At 41.8% G+C, this 26,250-nt stretch overlaps 1 protein-coding gene across 6 annotated transcripts in view; it reads right to left on the reverse strand.

The window, feature by feature from the left end:
• The window catches only part of CENPJ (centromere protein J), a 46,679-nt gene extending 21,381 nt beyond the window's left edge, over positions 1–25,298 (reverse strand). For 5 of the 6 annotated variants that reach the window (XR_004443383.1, XR_004443382.1, XM_033236825.1 and 2 more), the window contains exons 1-8: positions 23,506–24,258; positions 13,387–13,893; positions 12,740–12,863; positions 10,586–10,882; positions 8,832–8,937; positions 7,899–8,001; positions 6,148–7,768; positions 4,076–4,208 (exon numbers count right to left, since the gene is read on the reverse strand). Coding sequence is in view for 4 of the 6 variants with exons in the window: in XM_033236825.1 (XP_033092716.1) it covers positions 4,076–4,208; positions 6,148–7,768; positions 7,899–8,001; positions 8,832–8,937; positions 10,586–10,882; positions 12,740–12,863; positions 13,387–13,830 (2,828 nt within the window). In the remaining 2 variants the exon portion in view is untranslated. Of the gene's footprint in view, positions 1–4,075; positions 4,209–6,147; positions 7,769–7,898; positions 8,002–8,831; positions 8,938–10,585; positions 10,883–12,739; positions 12,864–13,386; positions 13,894–23,505; positions 24,259–25,246 lie in introns of those variants that run through there. The other variant, XM_033236836.1, reaches the window with a different exon arrangement.
• Positions 25,299–26,250: the final 952 nt, after the last annotated feature.

Genomic DNA, 26,250 nt, shown 5'->3' on the forward strand with positions numbered 1-26,250 from the left:
GCTCAGGAGGCTGAGGCAGGAGAATGGCCTAAATCCGGGAGGCAGAGCTTGCAGTAAGCCGAGATCCAGCCACTGCACTCCAGCCTGGGCAACAGAGCGAGACTCCGTCTCAAAAAAAAAAAAAAAAAAAAAAAGAAATGGACTGAGAGAGCAAGAGAAGACTCAAGCATGACTCCGAGATTTTCCACTGGGCAAATGGAAGAGCAGACTCTCATGCTGAGACAGGGAAGAAGAAGAGAAAAGTAAGTTCAGGAGGGAATTTCAGCAGTTCACTTTTTGTAAATGATCAATTTAAACACTCATCAGCTCTCCAGGTAGAGACAACAATGAGGCAGTGGGACAGGAGATGTGGGTGAGAGATCTGGATCTGCGGCATAACAGCATTTAAAGCCTCGACACTGGACAAGCCTCTCCCTGACTCACTGGAGGGACAGCAGACAGATAAGGTAAAAGATACTCTCACCGACTCAATATGCAAAAGGTCGACAGTGTGCACACAATCATATAGTCAAAGCAAACACTGGGGAGGAATACTTATGGCACATTTGAGAAAGTTCAGTATCCTGAAAAATGAGCAAAGGTCACAAAGAAAGTTACAAAATAAACACAAATGACCGCTAAATATTAAAGCATGCTCAACTTTATCAATAATTAAAGAAATGCAAACTTCAGCAGGTGAAAGATGGTATAGGCCGGGCGCGGTGGCTCAAGCCTGTAATCCCAGCACTTTGGGAGGCCGAGATGGGTGGATCACGAGGTCAGGAGATCGAGACCATCCTGGCTAACATGGTGAAACCCTGTCTCTACTAAAAAAAATACAAAAAAAACTAGCCGGGCAAGGTGGCGGGCGCCTGTAGTCCCAGCTACACGGGAGGCTGAGGCAGGAGAATGGCGGGAACCCGGGAGGTGGAGCTTGCAGTGAGCTGAGATCCGGCCACTGCACTCCAGCCTGGGCGACAGAGCGAGACTCCGTCTCAAAAAAAAAAAAAAGATGGTATAATTACCAGGTTGGCAAGATTTGAAAGACTACTAACACTCAACTCCAGTGATGGGGAAAGGGGTGAGAAGAAGCCTCAGATACTGACTGGGGCAACAGACATTCTTAAAATTTATCACAAGGAAGTATATTTTTAAATAGAAAGTGCCTCATACATATGATATTCCCTGCAGAATGATTTGTAATAGTGAAAAATTCTAAACAAGCTAAATTTCCACTAACAGATTAGTCACAGTAGCATTAATATAATACAGTCATTTCAAGGATACAGAAGACTGGGGTGTGCTAACAGGGTAAGATGTCTATTACGTTGTTAAAATAAAAAGCAGGGCTGGGCATGGTGGCTCATGCCTGTAATCCCAGAACTTTAGGAGCCCAAGGTGGGAGGATCACTTGAGCCCAGGAATTCAAGATCAGCCTGGGGAACATGGCAAAACCCCGTATCTACCAAAAATACAAAAAGTATCTGGGCGTGGTGGCGCATGCCTGTCAGGAGGCTGAGGTGGAGGACGGTTTGAGCCCAGGAGGCAGAGGTTGCAGTGAGCCAAGATAGCACCACTGCACTCCAGTCTGGGTGACAAAGGCAGATGCTGTCTCAAAAAAATAAAAATAAAATAAAAAGCAGATTGAAGACCCCAATACAGCAGAGTCCAGGGCTCTACTGAACCACACTGAGGTTCTGTCACTAAGGAGACAAACTTAAAAAACTTTCTTCTCAGTGCATCAGTTTCCTCGTCTGTAAGTTGGGAAGAGTAACACAATGTCTAAATTCGAGGACTGAATTTTTCTTGGAACAAAGCAAAACTGACATAGGGAAACTGCTTAAAAAATAAAAACAAAAAAACCCAGCCATTATCTTATGATTTAAATGTTCTTTAAAAGAAAAATATGTCCATTTTGAAATAATGAAGTAGAGACTTTTTTTTTTTTTTTTTGAGGCGGAGTCTCGCTCTGTCGCCCGGACTGGAGTGCAGTGGCCAGATCTCAGCTCACTGCAAGCTCCGCCTCCCGGGTTTACGCCATTCTCCTGCCTCAGCCTCCCGAGTAGCTGGGACTACAGGCGCCGCCACCTCGCTCGGCTAGTTTTTTTTTGTATTTTTAGTAGAGACGGGGTTTCACCGTGTTAGCCAGGATGGTCTCGATCTCCTGACCTCGTGATCCGCCCGTCTCGGCCTCCCAAAGTAGAGACATTTTAAAAGTCATCTTGGGTGGAGAAGCGATTGAAGTTCCACATTTTACCCATTACTACTATAATAAGTATATATTTACAGTATGTATCAGCAGAAAAACAAAGATGTTTCAATTAAAAATAACAAATTTTCAGAATTTGATTTTTAAGCATAGTGCAGAATACAGTATAGTAACTGAATTTCCTTTTTAAGTGGATTAATAGCTCTCTATAAATCTTTATCTGGAACTTATGGGCCAGGTGTGCTTTAGAATTCGTATTTTTCAGGTTTTTAGAAAATACGGAAGAGATGTCAAGGAAGATGGTGGAGTAGGAAGCTCCATGAATCAGTCCCTCCACCAAAGCAGCTACTGAACTAGCAGCACCTGTCAGAATCAACCATTTGGGAACTCTGGACACTAATGAAAGACTTGCAGCATTCTGGCCAGTGCTAAAGAAGAAAGAGGCTGGGAAATCTGGGCGAATTTCAGCATTTGCATAATAGCTACCATCTCCTAGATCCAATCCCGCAGCAGGCAGCCATGGGAACTACAGTTGAATGAATTTCTCCTCAAACGTTAAAATAACAGGCCGGGCGCGGTGGCTCAAGCCTGTAATCCCAGCACTTTGGGAGGCCGAGACGGGCGGATCACGAGGTCAGGAGATCGAGACCATCCTGGCTAACACTGTGAAACCCTGTCTCTACTAAAAAATACAAAAAACTAGCCGGGCGACGTGGCGGGCGCCTGTAGTCCCAGCTACTCGGGAGGCTGAGGCAGGAGAATGTCGTGAACCCGGAAGGAGGAGCTTGCAGTGAGCTGAGATCCGGCCACTGCACTCCAGCCCGGGCGACAGAGCGAGACTCCGTCTCAAAAAAAGAAAAAAAAAAAAAAAGTTAAAATAACAAAACCAAAAAACAAAGAAATACAGTGTGTATGTGACAGAATATCCCCAACAAGACCCAGAGCAACATCTGGAATAAAAAGTATTAGCGTTTCTGCAATAGAACTTAGTACTATTCACAAGTACTATTTTAAAATGTCTACATAAAATTTATCTATGTAATAGAAATAATAAATATAAAATATATAAATAGTCTCATGTAAGTTCAGTTCAAGTTTCGCTAACCAATAAAGTCAGGTGAGATCATGACCTAGGGTAGGAAACAATATGTCCTACTATTGACTGCTGTAGGTGGAGCTGTATCCTCTAAAATAATACGTTGAAGTCCTTATCCCTGTGAATGTGACCTTATTGGAAATAGGGCCTTTGGAGATATAAGTAAGATGCCAGTTAAGATGAGGTTATACTGGAGTAGGGTGGGCCCTTAATCCAATATGACCCTATCGTTAAAAGAGGCACCAAGACAGACACACACACGGAGGGGAATGCCATGTGAAGACACATACAGAGGGAAGATGGTTGTGTGACCACAGAGGCGGAGACTGGCGTGAGGTAGCTGCAATCCAAGAAATACCAAGGAGTGCCCCAAACCACCAGAAGCTGGAAGAGCCAGCATGGCCCACCTGGCTGATGCATGGACTTTGGACTTACAGCCTCCAGAACCACAGGACAATACATTCCTGTTGTTTAAAACCACCTAGGTGGGAGTACTTTGTTACAGCAGCCCAGAGAAACCAACACACTAACGAGGCAAGGTACCACAGCTCCAAACTGCTTTTCAAATTTTAATATATGATCTCTCCACTAAGAAAATTCCCCTTCGTACACATCATTGACTACATTGGGTCATTTTATTCAGTAAAAAAACGTATATGATAACAGATTTCGCCTCCTTTTCAGTTACATTTGCTGGATTGATTTAAAATGTTTCAGACTGTTTATAGATGGTCTTAAAGGTATAACTGAATCACTGCATATTTTTTCCCAACTTACAGACCCAAACGTACCTGAGTTTTTCCAAGGCACTTTCTCGTTCAATGCGAAGTTTAGCTAAAGATGCGTTCTCGGCTTTAAACTTTTCGATTTCTGTTTCCAATTCAATAATTTTCTCTCTCAAAACCTGGGATCGAGCATTGTCACCTATGAAATAGGCCATAAATACTGAACTTCAAAAAAGGCCTTACTGCAGCAAAAACACTAACTAGCCAGAACACTAAGAACCAAGAATATGGCAAACATCTGTGCCATTAAAATGCATTAGAAACAATGCTTCAAATATGAAAAGGAAAAATATTAAACCTAACTTTCCTGAGGAAATCAGTGTGTATTTATGAATTAATCTACCTGAAAAGAGTATTGACCTAATAAGGAATCAACACATGATACACAAAAAGAAATCATTCAAATCCATTTTTAAAAGACCAATATATATAAATAGCTTAAGAACACGAATAAGCAATCCACAAAAGATCTAAAGAGCTAATCAATACCAAAATCAGTTTACCCCCTACTACTAATCAAATAAATGCAAATTAAGATTTTTTCCCTTTATCAAATTGCTATTTAAAATGTAGAATAGCCAGTGCTTCATGTCCTTCAATTCAAAGAAGCATTTCATCAATTAGTACTTTTTTAGAAAAGAAATTGGCCGGGCGCGGTGGCTCAAGCCTGTAATCCCAGCACTTTGGGAGGCCGAGACGGGCGGATCACGAGGTCAGGAGATCGAGACCATCCTGGCTAACATGGTGAAACCCCGTCTCTACTAAAAATACAAAAAAAACTAGCCGGGCGACATGGCAGGCGCCTGTAGTCCCAGCTGCTTGGGAGGCTGAGGCAGGAGAATGGCGTAAACCCAGGAGGCGGAGCTTGCAGTGAGCTGAGACCCGGCCACTGCACTCCAGCCTGGGCGGCAGAGCAAGACTCCGTCTCAAAAAAAAAAAAAAAAAAAAAAAAAAAAAAAAAAAAAAGAAATGTGATCCACAAGGCTAAAGGAATGAGACAAATCATAAACTCTGTCATATTAAAACTACATAGAAAAAATGACTGGAAGGAAATATCCCAAAATGGCATAGCAGTCACTTCTGGGTAGTTACGTTGTAAATATTTTTGCTTCTATATTTTTTAGGCTTCCAAACTTTGTACAAAAAAATTTACTTTTAAAATCAGAGTTTTTGAAAAATAACGTTATAATTTCTATTTTAAAGCACCTATGCTCTGCTAGGCAGTCAGAGTTTATAATACAATATAATGGAAAGAAATCTTTCAGCGTGAGTTTAAAAAGTTCGTTACATCAACAGAAACACTACACATCTATTAAATGGAATGAGGAAGATGTGTATATGCATTAGAACAATGTTCAAAATTTATCATAAGCAAAGTGCAGGACAGTATGCAAAAAGCATATTTTCATTTGTATAGAAAAATAATTATACACAAACTGACACATATGCTTTTCTATGCATGGACTCTTTAGAATACACACATGGGCCGGGCGCGGTGGCTCAAGCCTGTAATCCCAGCACTTTGGGAGGCCGAGACGGGCGGATCACGAGGTCAGGAGATCGAGACCATCCTGGCTAACACGGTGAAACCCCGTCTCTACTAAAAATACAAAAACTAGCCGGGCGAAGTGGCGGGCGCCTGTAGTCCCAGCTACTCGGGAGGCTGAGGCAGGAGAATGGCGTAAACCCGGGAGGCGGAGCTTGCAGTGAGCTGAGATCCGGCCACTGCACTCCAGCCCTGGCGACAGAGTGAGACTCTGCCTCAAAAAAAAAAAAAAAAAAAAAAAGTAGAATACATACATGAAATGGTAATACTGGTACCTCTAGAAGGGGGACTTGAAGCAGGTCTGGGGAGGAATGGAAATGTAGAAGCTTTGATGTTATCTCACTTTATTAAAAAGTAATTAATTTTAAAGCTTTATATCGACCCACAAAATAAATCAAATTTTTACAATCACCCATTAATTTGACTTCTATTGAGCAATAAGGAAAGTTAGGATTTTAAGCATTCTGACAGCATACTGATAAATGTTAACTTTCTAACCTTCTGATACATATTTTATAATGCTCTGACTCACCAGGTGGTTGGTCTTGACTTATGTTTAACTTGGGTTCGTTTCCCAAGTGTGAATCTGACTTTGGTTTTGGTTTCAAAGCAGGAAAGAATTTCATCATCAGCTCCGACGTAGGAGGAGGACTTCTGCTCCTCCTGGACTTGCTCAAGTCTTCTCCCCTCTTGACTGGTGCAATCTTCCTTTTTATTGTTTTGTCCAGGATACCTATTTCATTATTAGGGTAGCATGTCTGCGGCATCCCATAAGTGGATTCATTCCCAAGAATAATGTCATGATTACACATGTTCTCTTCAAGGTCAGTCCAAGTTCTTTCATCATCAAAGTCCATTTTACTCACACTTAGAGATAAGGGTCTTGCAGGCTCAGACACTTTGTGTTTTACGCTTTCTATGATAGACTCATCGCTACTGTCATCTTTATCAGACAAATCCAGATCGACGTCTCTCCTTTTATCTTCTTGGGCCCCGTTGTCCTTAAAAGGCCCCTTACCATCACAGACGTGTGGGCTGTCCTCTCTGCTGCTGGAGCCCCTTTCTCTATCCTCAGTTGAGGGTTTTATGGTAATATCAAGCTGTTCCTCAGAGTCAGTGCTACTGTCACCGTTCGGAACAGCTTCATCGTCACCTGCATTCCATTCCATTTGATCTTCACAAGTGCTCTTTTGGACGGCTTTCCTACCGATTTTACAAGGCTGTTCCCTCGATTCATCAGCTGAGCACAGTGAATGAAGTTGTTTGGGTGTCACTCCACACTCACCGTCCTTCTCATGTGCAGTGTGGTCCAAATCCTCACTGCGGTTACACTGACTAACGGGATCTGCCGGATTTGTCTTCTGTGGCACAGCTTTGACAGGGGTGGAAGACATCCGGTGACCTTTGCAGATCTGTTGATCCCTTTCTAAGATTTTCAGTACAAATGAGGAATTACTAGAAAATGATATTTCATCAGCAGCTTGTTCTAAAAACAAAAATTCATCTAATTCCAAATTTTCTTTTTCCTTTTCTCGTTCCCAAGTCTCTAACGTTTTCTGAAGAGAAACATCGAGAGAAGATTCAGACTCTTTCATGGTCTCCCTCATGGGACTCTTAGAAGCCAGGCGGCTGGCCGGCCCTGTCGACAGAGGAAGTCTGTCTTTACCTTGAGTCTTATTCCACCCTGTGCCACCAGTATCGCAAGGTTTTCGACACTCAGGCACATTTTCTTTATTATTAGATGCGACTCTTTTATCAAATTTGATCTGGTCTCTAAATTGCCCATCACATTTCTTCCCTGTGTGTATTTTCAGTCCTGATGGAGAAAGACTTTTCCTGTCACTACACTTCAGCACTTTCGGCTTCTGACTGAGGGTGACAGAACCACTCTTGGTTCCAGCTTTACTCTCCTTTTTAAGGGCAGGGTTGTCTGCACACGGCTCTTTATTGATGAGAGCTGTTTTCCGCTGGAGTTGCTGTCTATCCATTTTAAACAGTGGCTGGTCCTCGGAAGTGCTCTGGTTAGTCACTAGTTTACTTTCTTTCCCTTTCTGAAACTTAGATTTAGCATTAGTAAATCTGGCTAAACCTTCTCCTCGTTTTAAAAATGGTTTTTTTGGTTTTGCTTTGATTGGCAGTGGTCCTTCTGCTTCCTAAAATAAAGTAATAATATTTGAATTAATTTTGGTATATCCAAGTCATCTCAAAGTTATTTTTAAGGCAAATTATAGATAAATCTCTAAAGCCTTAGAACAACTTAATCAGAAGAGCACAATTGCTCACCCTCAGCTGTTTTTGCTTCAGTTCTTGCTCTTCCAACCGAATCTGTTCTTCTAAGTAGTCTTCAAAGGTCTGTTTCCTTTCTCTAATAGCAGCTTTAATGGGCCTAGTTAGAAACACAAAGTTAATTTCACACGCAAATCATAATGTGTGAATATTTTACACTTAGTGTGCCTGGTATAGAAACCCTTGACAATACGGAGAACTAACTTTTCCCAAAATCAGCGCCTCCCTTTGAGAAGCTAACAAAAGCCACAATCCCGCTCCACCCCTTAAAATACAGAAACATACAACACTCTTCACATGACTTTGGAGTCCTAAGAACCCTTCTGAAGTCCGTCTATCGACTACAGATTAACACATGGAGTAACATATTCAGCAAATAACTTTAAAATGTATTTCAAAAATAGATCACTAAATATGCATTGTTTTAATTAAGAAAGGCCCTTAATGTGAGTAGAGTAATAATCAGAAAAGTCATTTTGTCCATATTATATTCAAAAATTTTGAAATACATTTTTTAAATAACTTACTTAAGTGATAAAATACTTTATCTTTGCCATATTTTAAAATTCTGTAACTAAATTGATTATGCAATTATAATTAATAAGTGACACCCAATGGGAGATGCCAATACTTAATTTTTCCCTTCTCCAAAAATAGGATTTAACTATTTGAGAGAAAATTGATTTTATCCAGATGTTTCTCTTAAGTGAAAAAGCTTTGACAACACAATGTCAAAGCAGCTTTAACTGACATATCTCCCAACCTCCTTTGCTGTTGACAGTATGTAAGAGGTTGTATCTTTAACCTTATACTTTACAGCATTGTCAAGCAGAAACAAGAAAAGTACAGATCTTTCAAACAAGTGTTCAATAACAAAGGCCAGCTATTGTACTGAATAGTCACATTTCTCACTTTCAACATGAACAATACCTTTCTTCAATATTAGCCACTTCTGAGGAATCATGTTGTTTTAAGTTCTTAACATTAGCTTCCTGAATTTGTTCTGTCATTTTCTCCCAACATAAAATACGTTCTCCTGAGATAAAAATTAGGAACAATTTAGCTCAGGAAAAGCATATTAATGTCTTAAAACATGAAAATTTTACAAGTTACTATGCTAAAAAATTTTTTAATTAAAAGTGATGTATGTCAAAGATTTTACAACACTCAAGGAATTCTTTAATATAATTAAAAGAAACTACAAAACTGCAATTAAGACACCTGCGGTCGGGTGTGGTGGATCACACCTGTAATCCCAGCACTTAGGCCAAGCCGGGAGAATCCCTTGAGGCCAGGAATTTGAGACCAGCCTGGTCAACATAGCGAAACCCCATCTCTGAAAAAACAACAACAACAACAACAACAATTAGCCAGGCGTGGTGGCACATGCCTGTAATCCCAGCTACCTGGGAGGCTGAGAGCAAGCAGAGGTTCCAATAAGCCAAGATGGTGCCACTGTACTCCAACCTAGGTGACAGAGCAAGACCCTGTCTCAAAAATAAAATAAAGACACTTGACATTCTTCAAAAGGTTCATGTCATGAGGAAAAAAAGTGGTGGGCTTTTCTAGAGATTAAAAAGACTAAAGAGTTATAAGAATCAAGCATAATACATGAACTTAACTGGATATGCATGAATCTGATTGGATCCTTTTAAAAAAAGCACCTTTAAAAGACATTTTGGGATAAGTGCGGGAATTCCAAAATGAACTTGAATATTAAGGAATTATCATTAGCTTCTTTAGATATAATAACAGCATTGTGGTTAAACAGATGAATGTCCTAATTTTTACTTGATGCATACTGAAATATTTGGAATGAAGTAACAAGATACCTGCATATTATTTTCACTGAAATGGTTCAGCAAATTATACACAAATAGAGGTAAAGATAAGGATATACATATAGAAGATATATACACATATACATACAATGACAAAGTAAATACAGCAAAATATTAACTGCTGTATCTAGGTGGTGGCTGTATCAGTAATCACTGTAGTGGTCTTTCAACTTTTTTAGATGTTTGAAATTTTCCAAAACAAAAGGCTAGGGAAGCATGTCATGTAAAAAAGAAGAAAAACATATTTGAGCTTTCCACATCGATGAATTTACTCTAAATTAGGAACAAGGCATGAAGGCTGGGTGCAGTAGCTCAGATCTGTAATCCCAGCACTTTGGGAGGCCAAGGCAGGCCGATCACTTGAGGCCAGGAGTTTGAGACTAGCCTGGCCAACACAGTGAAACCCCATCTCTACTAAAAACACACAAAATTATCTGGGCATGGTGGCGCATACTTGTAATCCCAGCTACTTGGGAGGCTGAGACACGAGAATCACTTGAACCCTAGAGGCAGAGGTTGCAGTGAGCCGAGATTGTGCCACTGCACTCCAGCCTGGGTGACAGAGCGAGAGTCTGAATCCAAAAAAAAAAAAAAAAAAAAAACACGCCACAGGGGACAAGAAAAAAATAACCACACAGAAAGAGCTATCAGGGTAGCATGTGCCTACCTCAGGGGCTAATTAGGGAGGATTACTTGTGCCTAGGTGTCTGAGTCCAGCCTGAGCAACACGGCAAGACTCCATCTTTGAAAAAACAATTTTTAAAGAAAAAACACAGAAAGGCTTTATCTTAGGACAACTTAGTAACACTGTAAGTACAGAAGAGAGACACACAAGTAGCTCACCTGTAGGATGGTTATGGTTTTCTTCTTTTAAATTACTTTTTTCCACAGGTGCTTCTTGATACTGTGCCTCAGAAAATAAATTAGGAGAAGCACGTTTTGAAGTTAAGACAAAGTCTCCATGAGCAGTTCTACAGAAGTTGCTTTGCTCGTGGGATAAAATGTTGGAAGTGTACGTTTCTGCCTGGGTTGGGTCTGGGTAGACATGTGATGGCAAGCAGCATGTGACTCTCTCTCCAGGGGTGGCATTTCCTGGAGATCTGTGCTTCTGGCTCTGATCATCAGGCAGTAAACCCAAACCTTGCAATTAAGAAAAGCAACAAAGCTGATGACTTCTTTCAACATTTTCTTTTCTCCCCAGTAGTGACCCCACCCACTAAGGCTTCTCCGCAGTGATAAAACTATCTTTTCCCTTTATTAGGAAATGGTGATTAACAAAACCATTGATTGATTGAAAACAGTCTCGCTCTGTCACCCAGGCTGAAGTGCAGTGGTGCAATCTCAGCTCACTGCAACCTCCACCTCTTGGGTTCAAGTGATTCTCGTGCCTCAGCCTTCTGAGTAGTTGGGATTACAGGCGTGTGCTACCACGCCCAGCTAATTTTTTATATTTTTAGTATAGAGGGAGTTTCACCATGTTGGCCAGGCTGGTCTTGAACTCCAGACCTCAGGTGATCCACTGACTTTGGCCTCCCAAAGTGCTGGGATTACAGGCGTGAGCCACCATGTCTAGCCTGTTTTAATTTCTAATGCAGTAAGTTATTGATAAATACAGCCCATATAACAAAAGTTCTTTGGGGCTCTCAAAAATTTAAGAATCCTAAGGGGGCCCGAGACCAAAATATTTGAAAACCACTGCCCCAAAGCAAACCGCTCCATGACTGAATGAGGCTAGATCTTATGTAAGTAACTTTGAAATAAGCTTTCCTGTCATTCTGTCATAGTGCTGGTTCTACCTTTAAAAGTATCACAGCTGTTATTTAAGTGATTTTGATTATTCTTTGTATGTATTCCATAAAGAAACCCTAAGCCATTCAACTATTTTAAGGCAATGTTTTCTATATTCTCTGAGATAAACATCCAAATTCCCTAAACCATTGTTCGTGCACTACAATTCTCACAACCACGCCCCACCCAACCCCTGCACCCAGCCTCACTCACTTGCCAAGTCTTCTTTTTCTCGTATTCTCAATGCCCAGCACAATCTCTGAGCAGAACAGGTGCTTTCCTGGGTCAGTAAAGTATATTTCTTAAAAGTAGCACCAAGAAGCAAACATATGGCTCCAACCTCAGTTTTTTTCAAACTATGGGACACAATCTATAATTCTGTCATCAGATGTAGCATTTTTAAAAATGATATAGAATTAGAATAAACAAGATAGAAAATGTCCTCACTACATGCCAGGAACACCAATAAGGACTGATGACATGAAATTGCTGTCATTATGAGTCACGGTTTTAAACATTTTTACCACTACAGAGTGTGGTCAAGAAACTTTCAAACCACTGCTCCAGGTCACATTTCCAGTTTTCTTTCCTGATTGGCACATGATGCTTTCCGTTAACTAACAGGTCACACAACAGGATACTATCATCTCCTACCCCAGAAAATATCTTTGCTGTGGTTCTTCAGGTGAACAGAGTGGCTTCTACATGTGTTTACCTTTATGACACCCAACAGCTTTCATTCATCAAGCAGGGGTTGGATACCAGTAGTAGCTCTAGGCCAAATCTGACTTTTCTTCTATTGGACCGTTTTTGGGGGGACAGAGTCTCACTCTGTTGCCCCAACTGGAATGCAGTGGTGCCATTATAGCTCACTGCTGCAGCCTCAAATTCCTGGGCTTAAGCAATCCTCCCACCTTAGTCTCCAGAGTAGCTAGGACGGCAGGCATGGACCACCATACCCAGCTCATTTTTTTTTTTTTTTTAATGAATAAACATGAATGCCTTAAAGCAGGGCAGGCACACACCAGAATGCCGCAGCTCCTTCTTGTTCCAGTTATATTACAACTCTACCATTTCACATTTATCTGCTTGGCCCTTAAAGAAACTGGAGTTTACAACACGTGATACAGGAACAATAGAAATGACCTGTCAAACAACTACAGGTCAGAAGTGTGCACTGTACCGAGGCTCTGTGTAAGCAAAGCATACCTGGAAGTGTGCACTGCCCAGACACCATGGTGAGCAGCTTCTCTTGTTCTTCCATGAGTCTCTGTAGTTGCTCCAACTGTTGCCTTTTCAATTGTTCCTGCTTCTTCTGTTGTACTTCTTTCAGCTTTTTTAATACAAAATTAATTTTATTAAATCAACATTTCTTCGTGGACCCCTTGTTCCCTTAATTTCTCCCATCTCCCTCCTCCTATCTTTCCTGGTAAGAAGTTTTAGACAGGGATCTCTAGGTAACTAAATCAGCCACCAAAAATCTAAAACTCAAATCCTTACGAAGGAAATCATATCAACTATCTCAATTAAGAAACCGAAATAGTCACATAAATCCTTTGATTGTTAAAATAGTTTGGGCTTCAGTACATCATCCAATTTTTTCCCCCAATACTTGAACAACCATTTCTTACTTTTTGCCAAAGGAGGCAACAACTTAAAGTTATCATAAGCGCTATAATTATATTTTACATATTAAACACACTTTAATGTTTCACGTTTGACAAAGGACCAAATCTGGTATTCTGAGGATTTCAGAGTGAAGGGGAAAAAACAAGAAGACCTGGAACAGATGACTTTATTACATAAACAGAAACCTGCAATGACATAAATCCACAGTAGCCCAAATCCTATTATACCTGTTCAAGTTTTTTAAAAAGTGGGTCTTTATAAGCCCCTTCTTTGAATTCACTCGCAAGATCTGGGATGAAGTCATTTTTGTTCTCTTCCTGGTGTCCAGGAGCGTCGTGACATGCCACTATCTGTGGTCCCTTTTTAATGTGAGGAAAGCCTGTATGGGTTTCAGATTTATCTGACTGTGGTTTGTAAGGGCTGTTTGACTCCAACTTCTGTTTTTGATGAAGTGAATCTTCTTCATTTATAAAGCTGAAGCTATCAGAAAAATGTGTGCCTTCAATAGGAAAGCTGGTAGAAGTGTCCACAGCTGCTTGTTTCTCTTTGTCTGCTTCCAAAACAGGAAATCCACGATTTAATATGACCCCGGCCCGAGAAGGATTGGTCATCCACTGGGTTAGGAAGTTCTGCCCACTGTTTAACTCTGAAGAGGTTGGCATCAGGAACATCTTAGTCCAATGACACTATATTTAAACAACGCAAAGGCTAGAAGAGCTACTGATTTCCAATACCTGTAGACAAAGATAACCAACAAAATGTATTAGGTAAAGCCATTAGATGTCCTACCCAAAATAAGCCCAAATCTCAACCCAGCATAAAAATGTCCTCAATATTTCATATACAAAAGACCTGAACTAGCAAAGCAATTGGGCATTGAGCTACATTTAAGTCTTAAAAATAACCAAATTGAGTAGATCAAAAACCTAAGATCCTTTTTGACCTAAACATTCAATTACTAATGATTTTATACAAGTGCTAGATTCGTTGAACTAAACTATGGAAGATAAAATACCTTAAGTTATTCACTTAAGAAAAAAAAAAAAGCCGCTATCAGATATTACCCGTGCTAAGCACTTTCTTGCCTCTGGCCCTTGTTTAACATTGTTTCTTTGCCCAATTGGTGAACCTGTTTTCTCCCTAGTTCTAGAACAAAAGTTACCACCAGCACCTGTGGCTTTACCTCGCACTGTTACAGCTGTCCCTTCCTCTCTCATCTCCCTACTGACACCTCACCCACCAGATAGCCCCTCATCTGTATTCCTAGAGGTAAAATAGTGATGTCACTCTTCTAGCACTTATCTCATTAGTGGTGTTTTGCTTTCACGTTCATTACCAATCCGTGAAGTTCCTTGAAGGTATCTATATATTCACTACTGCCAAGCACCATGTCTGGCAGGTAGGAGAAATGTAATTCTTATGGCATGAGCCAATAAAAGTTACATTGGCTCATGCTGTAACTCTGTATGAGTTATCAGACTTTAAAATTAACCAAATTCCTAGTGTAACTTTGTCACCATGTAATAGATACACTTCACCAGGACATCACAGAGAAGACAAGCCTTGCCTGTGTGTGTGTCTGATTTTACTCAACTAACATTTATTGGGTTCTTACTCTCTGCCAGATATTGTTTTTGCCCCTGGGTACACAGCAGTTCATAAATCAAAATCCAGTGGGGAAGACACACACGCACACACATTCCACAGTATGTTAAACAGAAATAAGTGCAAAGGGGAAAAATAAAAGCCATGTGGGAAAAGGAGGTTGTAACTTTAGACAGGGTGGACAGGGTCCTCATTTAGAAGGGAAAATTAAGGACCAAAAGGGAAGGAGAAGGTGCAAGTTGCGCAGCTATCAGGGGCAGGGTGAGACCCAGCCACCCAGCCTTCCTAACTTTCATCTGCAGGACACTCCCACTGATACCCCATTCCTCCAGAAACCCCCAGTTCTCAAACCCCGTCACCATTATCTACCTGTTTAAAGCTATTATATCACTCACCACTGGAAGCCCTGAGACCCAGAGCCTGGCTTCACTTCTTACACACTAATCCCCACACCTTACTTGCTCCATCTCCCAAACATCCGAGCCCCAAACATCCGCAGTCCATCATCAGCAAAATCCCCAATATCCTCAACCTCTTGTCTGAGCACTCCCTCACCTTCCTGAGAACAGCTGTTTCTATGGAGCCCATACTCCAGTACCACTGAGCCTTGAGACAAAACATATATTCTTATTCCTCTTCTCCTTCCAGACTACACTCCTTTTCTAGATCATAAAAAGCAATTTTACTTGGGAGTTCTGAGGTGGCAGGATCGCCTGAGCCCAGGAGGTCGAGGCTGTTGTAAGCAGCACTCCAACCTGGGCAACAGAGCAAAACCCTATCTCAAAAAATAAACAGATTGGGCGCGGTGGCTCATGCCTGTAATCCCAGCATTTTGGGAGGCCAAGGCAGCCGAATCACATGAAGTTAGGAGTTTGAGACCAACTGGCCAACATGGTGAAACCCTGTTTCTAACAAAAATACAAAAAAATTAGCCAGGTGTCCGGGTGCATGCCTGTAAATCCAGCCACTCAGGAGGCTGAGGTGGGAGAATCACCTGAACCTGGGAGGCAAAGGCTGCAGTGAACCAAGGTCACACCACTGCACTCCAGCCTAGGCAACAGAGTGAGACTCTACCTCAAAAAATAATAAAGAAATAATAAATTAAGAACAAGCAATTCTGACTCTCATATGACCAAACTATACAATCTACTACCCTCCTTTATTGTCTACCAACCTCCAGAGGTCAATGGCATCTTCTCCCTCGTTTCTTAAAATTTCCTGGCTGAGCACCTGGAAGAACAGATTTGCCATTTACTGAAAGGGGGAAGATGGAGGACGAAACAAGTTTGGGGGAATCATTGACCAAGAGTTGAATTTAGGACATTTTAAGATGCCTATCAGACATGCAAGTAGAGATACCATGTCACCAGCAGCTGGATGCACCAGAATGCAACTCATTGAAGAGGCCAAGGCTGTGAAGCACAAATTTGGACATCCTCAGCATAAAGATGGTATTTAAAGCCTTGACACTGGATGAGATCACTGAGGGATTGAGGGTAGTCAAAAAGAGAGGAGGCAGCCAGGTGCAGTGGGTCACGCCTGTAATCCTAGCACTTTGGGAAGCTGAGGTTGGATTACCTAAGGTCAGAAGTTCGAGACCAGCCTGGCCAACGTGGTGAAACCCCATCTCTACTAAAAACACAAAATATTAGCTAGGTGTGGTGACGGGAGCCTCTAATCCCAGCTACTTAGGTGGCTGAGACAGGAGAATTGCTTGAACCCAGGAGGCAGAGGTTGCAGTAAGCCAAGATTGCGCTATTGCACTCCAGTCTGGGTGACAAGTGCAAGACTCCATCTCAAAAAAAAAAAAGAAAAAAACAGATAAGAAGCAAAAAGTGTAGCGTCCTTGAGGCTAAGTGATGAAAGTGTTTTGAGGAGGAAAGAGCTATGCTAAATGCTGTGAACACATGAAGGGTAAGGAGAACTGAGAACTGAACTCTGAATTTGGCAAAGCGAAGGTCATGAGAACTTCAATGAGAGCAGCTGGGGGCAGGGAGAGCAAAAGCTTGAGTGGAGAGGATGCATGACAGAATAAGAAGTTGAAGACAGTAGACAGCTAACACCAGGAGTTCTGTTATAAAAAGAAGGAAATACATAGAAAAGTAAGGCAAAGAGGAGTATTTTTTACACTAGGAGAAATAAAAGCATGTTCGTAGGCTGATGAAGATGGAGAAAGGGGAGAATTGCCACAGTCATGTTCTGGAGATGGGAACAGTCTAGTCCCAAAGTGGAATGACATCTCACACTACTTTCCAGACACAATTCTAGACTTTATAGATATAATACAGCGATCTATCTATCTATATACATACATACATAAAGGAAAACGAAAAAGGGCAATGTGGGGGCAAACAAACGTGTATGTCATTTCATACTTGGTGTCTAAAAAACAGAAACATATGAAAAGTATGAACAAAAACACCGATGCTGAAACATTAAAATGGCGCATTGTCACTCCACTGAAGACATGGAAATGGAAACAGTAACAACATTACCATTTTTTCTTGCCCTCGGTTGGCAAAGACTGAAAACTGGTAATACCAGTATGAGAAACAGAAACTCTTTTTGGCTTTTGTTTGTTTCTCATCATTTAACTTGAAGAAACTCTGAGCGATTCTCATCATTTAACTTGAAGAAACTCTGAGGATTCACTGAGCGAATGAACTGGGACAACATTTTGAAGGCAATATGACAATATCTAGCCAACTGTAAATGCAGAGGAACTTTGACTCAGCAACTTCACATCTAGGCATTTTGCCCCACAGTTATACTGGCATAAATCCGCATTTGCAATAAACTGAAAGTAAATGTCCATTAACAGATCAGCTAATCATGGTAATCATATTACACAACTGTTAAAAAGAACAAGCAAGCTCTTTACTGATACAGAAGTAGTGAATATATCCAACATATGTTGCTAGTTACAAAGTGCACAGCAGTGTGTATTATAAGAAATAAAGACAAAAAAAATACAATTACATGGACCTATGCATCTAATACAGTAGCCACGTGTGGCTACTCAGCACTTGAAATGTGGCTAATTGTGACTGAAGAACTGAATTTTCCATTTTACTTAAAGTTAATTAAATTTAAAAGTGAGTAAGTACAAAATATTTTCTCTTAAACACTTTATTCTCTTGTTAGGACTACATTGCACTTTAACCACTGCATGGTATAAGATGCTGCTGTACTGAAGCCCGTGTCAGTGTGCATCACCCCTCCAGATTGCAAAGAAACATGTCTGCAATCTCATCAGTGTCAATGGACTGATTCTGTTTGAATAATTTGTTTTCAACACATGGCCATAACACTGTTAAGTGTTTATTTGAATAGTTTCTGAAAACAGTACAAGTTATAGTGATTTTTTTTTTTTTTTTTTTTGAGACGGAGTCTTGCTCTGTCGCCCAGGCTGGAGTGCAGTGGCCGGATCTCAGCTCACTGCAAGCTCTGCCTCCCGGGTTCATGCCATTCTCCTGCCTCAGCCTCCTGAGTAGCTGGGACTACAGGTGCCCACCACCGCGCCCGGCTAATTTTTTTTTGTATTTTTAGTAGAGACGGGGTTTCACCGTGGTCTCGATCTCCTGACCTTGTGATCTGCCCGCCTCGGCCTCCCAAAGTGCTGGGATTTACAAGCGTGAGCCACCGCGCCCGGCCAGTGATCTGTTTAAATTGTAATTGGTAATTATTTTTGTCCATTTTCTGCTGCTGTAACAGAATACCAGAGAAGAGACTAGGTAATTTATAAAGAAATTTATTTCTCAAAGTTTTGGGGCCGGGAAGAACAAGAGCATGGCACTGGCAACTGGCGAGGGTTATCCCCATGGGGGAAGAGTAGAAAGGCAAAAAAACAGCCTGTGAGAGAGAGGCTGTCTTTTATAACAAAGCCACCCCTGAAATCAGTAACCTACTTCTGAGATAACAGCATTAATCCATTCATTAGGGTGGTGCCCTCGTGACCTAATCACCTTTTAAATTTCCCACCTCAACACAGTTGCATTGGGAATTAACATTCCAACATGAGTTTTGGGGCGAACATTCAAGTCATAGCAGTAATTAAGTTGAAATATTTAGTATTTTAATTATAGCATAATAATTATTTTTCTAGGTGGCTCAAGCCTGTAATCCCAGCACTTTGGGAGGCCGAGACGGGCAGATCACGAGGTCAGGAGATCGAGACCATCCTGGCTAACACGGCGAAACCCCGTCTCTACTAAAAATACAAAAACTAGCCGGGCGAGGTGGCGGGTGCCTGTAGTCCCAGCTACTCGGGAGGCTGAGGCAGGAGAATGGCGTAAACCCGGGAGGCGGAGCTTGCCGTGAGCTGAGATCTGGCCACTGCACTCCAGTCCGGGCGACAGAGCGAGACTCCGCCTCAAAAAAAAAAAATAATAATAATAATAATATTATTATTATTATTATTTTTCTAGTTTGAAAAATAAGTATGAACAATTTTTAAAATTTAAAACAAAGGTACACTTAGATTTTCAGTTGCATGGGGAGTTCTAAGTGTAACTCTGACTTCTCCAAAACTCAACCGCCAACAGCCTACTGTTGACTGGAGGCCTTATCGACAACAGGTAACACATTTTGTATGTTATGTATATTATATACAGTATTTTTACAATAGTGTAAGCTGGAGAAAAGATAAGAAAATAATAAAAAATACATATTTATTGGTTAAGTGGAAATGAATCATCATAAAGGTCTTCAGACTTCATACTTGGTGTCTAAAAAACATAAACATATAAAAGATATGCAGGGAGATCTTTATGATGATCCGCTTCCACTTAATAGAAAAGGTCTTCGTGCCACTAGTCCTCACACTGGACTGGGCTGAGGAGGAGAAAGGGCTGGTTTTGCTGTCTCAAGGACAACAGAAGTGGAAGAAAATCCAGGCATAAGCGAACCCACAAAGTTGAAACTCATGTCGTTCGAGAGTCAACTGTAATTAGTCACCTGTATCAGAACTAAATATCCAACAAAAAAAAGTTTTATGATTTTGAACAGAATCTGAGCTTTAGCTTTGGCCAGTTATAAAAAAGCCTGGAAAGAAAGAGGCTGAGGAGAAAAAGAAATGAAAAGAAAAAAGAAAATTATTTTCAGATGAAGAGAAGGTAAACAGGTTATCTGAGTTGAGGAAATTGTTAGAATATTGTGCGATTTAAAAAGATATTTTAACTAAAAGGTTATAGATGTATTCCAAAAAGTGAAAAATTTTCAACTAAGTGACCAACCAATTGTCCACAGACCCTTCTACTAGTATCTAGGTTCAAAGCTGTAAAGAATTACAAGCACTTGTCTTTGGCTTTATCTGAGTAATGCAATGAGAGGCTGACCAATCACCAATTTAGGTGTGTTTTATCTCAAAGATTACCTGAATTTACAAAGAGATGATATCTGTTTAAAGCCTTAAAACTGAACCTGTGGCATGGATGTTTTTTAACTTTGTTTTTGAGATAGGGTCTCTGTCACCCAGGCTGGAGTGCAGTGGCATGATCACGGCTCAGTGCAGCCTCTACCACCCAGGCCCCAGTGATCCTCCCACCTCAAGCCTCCGGAGTAGCTGGGACCACAGGCATATGCCACCACACCCAGCTAATCTTCTAATTTTTTGTAAAGAGTGGTCCCCATATGTTGCCCATGCTGGTCTCGAACTCCCGGGCTCAAGTCATTCTCCCACCTTGGCGTCCCAAACTGCTGGGATTACAGGCGTGAGTCCCTGCGCCCCAGTATTTTATGTCTGACAGAAGAATTTCAGCTAGATATGAAAACACTAGTTTTTTTTTTTTTTTTTTCCTGAGACAGGGTCTCACAATGTTGCCCAGGCTGAAGTGCAGTGGCACAATCCGGCTCACTGCAGCTTCAACTTCCCATGCTTAGGTGATCCTTGCATCTCAGCCTCCAGAGCAGCTGGGACTAGAGGTGTGTGTCACCATGCCCAGCTACTTTTTTTTTTTTTTTTGTAGTAACGGGGTGCCCTTATGTTGTCCAGGCTGATCTTGAACTCCTAGGCTCAAGCCATCCTCCTGCTTCGGCCTCCCAAACTGCAGGTATTACAGGTGTGAGTCACTGTGCCCAGCCTAAAAATCAGTTTCTATCATGACAGATGGTGTCATTTTATAAAGCAAAAAAATCTGAATTTAATGGGATTTTTACAACAAGAGACTGCTATTTCCCCCACTGATTCATTCCCCTGTATAATACACGTTGAAAATTCTTGTGTTCCGTTTTCTGAAGCACAATCCATGAAGAGTATCATGAATGTAATTGTTAAAATTGTTCAGTATGTATAAATGCTATCAACTGCCAGTTTACAGATCTGTTAAAAGAAATAGAAGACAGTGAACATAATGATGCTGTGTTTTTGCCATTGCTCCCTGGTTGAGTTGCAGAAGAGTTGTATAAGGCTTACTGTACCATTAATTGCAACTGAAGATTTTCTTGGAACAAGATGATTGCCTGCCAACCATTTGATAACCAAAAACAAAAATGCCAATGTGACGTACATTTTTTCACAGTATCAGACTTTGAGAACCACAGCTATTCAGGCATTTATAAAAACAAAAACAAAAATTGCTGCCACAGGCAGTAACAAAAATAAATAATGATGTGTAAACATCAGACAAATGTCTATGTTTCCTTTTTTTTTTTGAGATGGAGTCCCACTCTGTCACCCAGGTTGGAGTGCAGTGGTGTGATCTTGGCTCACTGCAACCTCAGCCTCCCGGGTTCAAGCGATTCACCCGCTTCAGCCTCCAGAGTAGCTGGGACTACAAGCACGCACCACCATACCTGGCTATATATATATACTTTACTAGAGATGGGGTTTTACCATGTTAGGTGGTTCTCAAACTCCTGACCTCAAGTGATCGATCCACCTAGCTCGGCCTCCCAATTTGCTGGGATTACAGGCATGAGCCACCGCGCCTGGCCCATGTTTCCATGTATATGAGGCTGAAGAACAGGCAAAATAAACCCATAGTTATAAAAGGCATATTGGTCGTTATCCAGGAAAACGGAGGCTGTCCTGACTGTGTGAAAGCTGATCATACAAACTGGATCACTCTTGTCATGTCCAACTAAACAATCAAGAAGTCAAGAGGGAAAAGGCACTCAGGACACATAGCTTTGCTCCAAGAATGGAATTCTCTGCCAGTCGGTATGCTGAAACTGCTGGTGGTAACCTGAGACCAGTTTGATCCATAGATGCTGAGGTAACTTGTTGCGATTCTAGGATTAATTTTGCTCATCACCATGGCCCATTCCGTGGGACCTGCTGCCTCCCCAGAACCTTAGGAGAACCAATGAACTTTCTCAAAGAGCGACACATATAACAATTCTCTTTTTTTATAAAACTTCCAGCTTTCTCTTTGTTCTTCGGACATACAGAAGACCACCTGGCCTGTACGCCTGGAATTACCATTCTTTCTTTCCAAATAAAATGGTAAATTTATAAATTCATCTCCAAATTTTTATTTTGACTTCAACAACTGGGAAGGTTAATACAGGGGGTGGATACATTTGGGCTGTACACTTAAGCGCACTTTACTGGATATCTGTTATTCCTGAATAATTTGTAAAAACTTTTTCTAAGCAAATTGATTGTTTTTCAGTAGGACACCAATCTAAAAAAGTATTTTTTTTTCAACATCAACCACGTAACTTTGCTTAATTTCAATGACTTAGCAGAAAATCTTTTGAAAGCCAAATTCAGAAGGGAAACAAACTACAAGGTCACTTCACAATATGGAAAATTAGAAAAATTCCCTACTAGACCGACAAGTGCAAGGAGTCTTGAGATGCAGCACCCAGACATCTGCATCTCCCCCTCCAACTCCCACCAAAAACACCCTCTATACCTTCACTTCAATTTCATGACCGTGATCCTAAAAACATACTTAATGTCAGCATGAAGTATAAAAACATTTCACCAGAACCTGCTATTACTGATACTGAGGTCTTGGTAAACGGAGCACTGATAATCAATACACCGAGATAGGATTAGTATGTGGATTCAGACTTCACAGATATCAAAATTAAAGGACACAGGTGCACGTGTATGTCAAACTCATTAAATGGAATGCATTTAAACATGTGCCATTTTTGTTGTATAGGAATTATACCTAAATAAAACTTTTTAAAAATGTAACAAATTGACAGCCTTGAAACCTCCAGAGAGCGCTATATAAACATTCTTTAAAGCAATATGAAAAAAAGGTAAATTCTCTGCACGGTGAGGGAGGAGAGTGGATACAAACAGCAAATTCGAAGCCACTCTTAGACCGTGAAAAGTTGGCTAGTTGGTTTGGGAAGTGATTTAGCAGTCCCCTAAAATACAACAGGTCCTTGAAAGCCACGAATCCACACGAAACTTCAAGAGACAAGCCCTTGACAAAGCCGGGCCAGACCGGCCCTGAGGCCAGCCAGCAAGGCTACTTCACCACCCTGCTCCACGGGACTGCGGCTGCCGCGCTGCCCACAGGAACTCAAGTCCCGCCACAGCCAGCAGACGGACAGACACCCCAGAGAGGACGGCTTCCCCGGCTCTGGGAACAAAGCAGCGCGAACGGCGAAAGCCACTGAACTGCCATGAACCGCAGTGCTCCCCAGCGCCCCGCTCCCTCCGCGCCCCGCCGAGCCAACCCCGAGGGCCGAGCGGAGCCCTGCCAGCCCACTGCCGTCCTTCTCCGGTGCGGGGAGACGGACAAAGAGCTCCTCCGCTCCTTTCGCCCACAAATTACCGCTCCGTGAAAGCCGGGCCGCCCAGTAGCGTAAACCGACGCCTGAATCTCCACAGCATTTACAAACGAGCCGCCACAACCACCGCCTTCGTCGGAGCCCCGCCCCCATGCCGAGCCCTGTGGGAAGTGAGGCTCTCACCCGCGTCTCTGCGCTAAAGCGCAGGCACCGCTGAGCCCAGGGAAACTACAACTCCCAGTGACGCCACAGCGATGGGCGTTGCCCGGCGGGGGATGGATGGCGCGCCGGCTTCCGACTGGCAGCGGGCCAGTGGTGGCGTAGGCGGGCGGGGTGGCGGGACAGAAAACCGTTTCCGGGAAAGACCTTCCGTGGTGGGCGTCGCTCCAGGCTGCGACACTTAGAAAACTAAAGGGAGCGCCTAAGGCAGCGATGGATCTCCCTGTTCCCCGCAAAGCAGGGCGCACAGACGCTCAAAGCTAACCTAGAGCCCGACCGACGCTTTAGGAGGTGTTTTGGGATTTTGTTTTGTTTTTTTTCTATTTGCGTATGGTCTATTTTGTCGGTTTTTTGGGTTTGATTTGGTTTTTTCTTTGTTTTCCGCTTTGCCTGAGTGTGACTTAGTAAAGGAGAAAAGGGGCAGTCCACTACACCATTTCATAAGACGAAGATAACCCTGTGAGAATTCACTACAAAATAGGCATCGCTCATCTCGCCTCAAATGGCTGATCGGTGGTTTGGCCGAGTGTGTCCATTAAATTCGGAAACTAGTTTGAATACTGACAGTGCAGAATTAAAGAAATGTTGTTTTGTTTTGTTGTAACTGCCACGGCCCTTTCATCTAGGAAGTTGCAGCACCGTGAGTAACAGCAGTTTTACATACCTGGCTTCTGTGTCTGATTAAACAGCAGGACCAAGTAAAATGTTTAAAGAAATCAAATGAAGTGCCATTTATAACCGTTACAACTGAAACAAACACCGCGAGTTAAAGACAATATTTCACAGAAATTTGGCCCTTCAAAATTTGTTTTGCTTTCTACTTCAAAAAGAGTCTACTTCTCTAAATCAAGATTTTGGTTTTGCTTTTTTCAATTTTTCTTTTTAATTTTCATTGCGGGTCAAGAAGCTAAAGCCAGAGACTTCCAAGATGACACAACTACTTAAGATGCCGGACAAGGCCCAGATCTATCTTCCTTTTCATTTAGGATAGCTCTTTGGCTTGAAAGCGTGCCCAAAAGGCTCATCATTCTTCCTAAAATGTGTTTCTTTAAGGATAGTCACAATAGCCTCTCTTTTTTGTGCCTGTATTTTATTCTTGTGTTTTTATTTTAATATAGTATGTAGTGCCACATGGTTTGTTGACTGAATAAATAAATGAATCTTACCACACTCAAGTCTTAACTGGTTGTTAAATTAAGGTTCTAATATGTAAGTTTTCACCTGTAGCCCATGTAATTCTCAAGACTGCCCACTAAGCTTGAAGGGTCCAAATCCCTTACAAGGTGGATAGGCTAGTGGGAAGGAACTTCCAGCTTCTACTCTGCCAGACAAGAAAAAGTTGTGCCTTATCAGTGGTTCCTATCTTTGTTGCATCTTCAGATGGTGCTGTAGAGAAAAACTAGACCTACAGTTGCGGCACAGGGTTAGTTTTAATGCCAGATTACCCATTCTGATATAATTCTTTATGCCATCACAGGAGTCAAGAGAGCACTCCTGTGTCATGGTTAAGAGCCCAGGATTTGGAGTCAGGCAGACCTGGGATCAAATCCTAGCTTGATAACTTACAAACAGCTTTGTAGTCTTCAGCACTCAACTTTTCTGAAACCAGTCTTCTCATCTGCAAAACAGAGGTGGATAATAATGAGACCTTCATAGGACTGTCAAGATTACATGAAAAGAAAGAATATATATGAAAACGTAGTATAAAACCTCCACATAGTAAAAAGTCAATGAACAGGAGGTGTCTTCATCTTTTTTTTTTTTTTTTTTTTTTTTGAGACGGAGTCTCACTCTGTCACCCAAGCTGGAGTGCAGTGGCCAGATCTCAGCTCACTGCAAGCTCCGCCTCCCGGGTTTACGCCATTCTCCTGCCTCAGCCTCCCGAGTAGCTGGGACTACAGGCGCCCGCCACCTCGCCCGGCTAGTTTTTTGTATTTTTTAGTAGAGACGGGGTTTCACCGTGTTAGCCAGGATGGTCTCGATCTCCTGACCTTGTGATCCGCCCGCCTCGGCCTCCCAAAGTGCTGGGATTACAGGCTTGAGCCACCGCACCCGGCCATTCATCTTTAACGTGAATTTAACTGTTGGTGAACTCTGACTACCAAAGCCTAGCTCTGTGGGTCATGTCAAATGCTGTGCAAGATAGAGTAATATGGTATTCCCAAATTATTTGGAAATAATTCTTTTTAATTATTTATTTATTTTTGTGGAGACAGGGTCTCACTCTGTTGCCCAGGTTGGTCTCTAACTCCTGGGCTCAAGCAGTCTTCCCACCTTGGCCTCCGAAAGTGCTAAAATTACAGGCAAGAGTCACTGTCCTGGCTGGTAATAATTCTTTTAATCAAAGTTGATCTGAATGACAAAGAGTTGACAGCTTTTCATTGCTGGTCTGATGGTAGCAAGTGTCCACTGTATCCAGAGAGGTCATGTCAAGTGCAGTGGCTCACACTTGTAATCCCAGAACTTTGGGAGACTGAAGCGGATCATTTGAGCCAATATTTGAACATTAGCCAGGCATAATGGCATACACAGGTAGCCCCAGCTACTTGGGAGGCTGAGGCAGGAGAATC

Source organism: Trachypithecus francoisi, unplaced genomic scaffold (genome assembly GCF_009764315.1).
Source record: "Trachypithecus francoisi isolate TF-2019V2 unplaced genomic scaffold, Tfra_2.0 Contig01461, whole genome shotgun sequence".
Lineage (NCBI taxonomy): Eukaryota > Metazoa > Chordata > Mammalia > Primates > Cercopithecidae > Trachypithecus > Trachypithecus francoisi.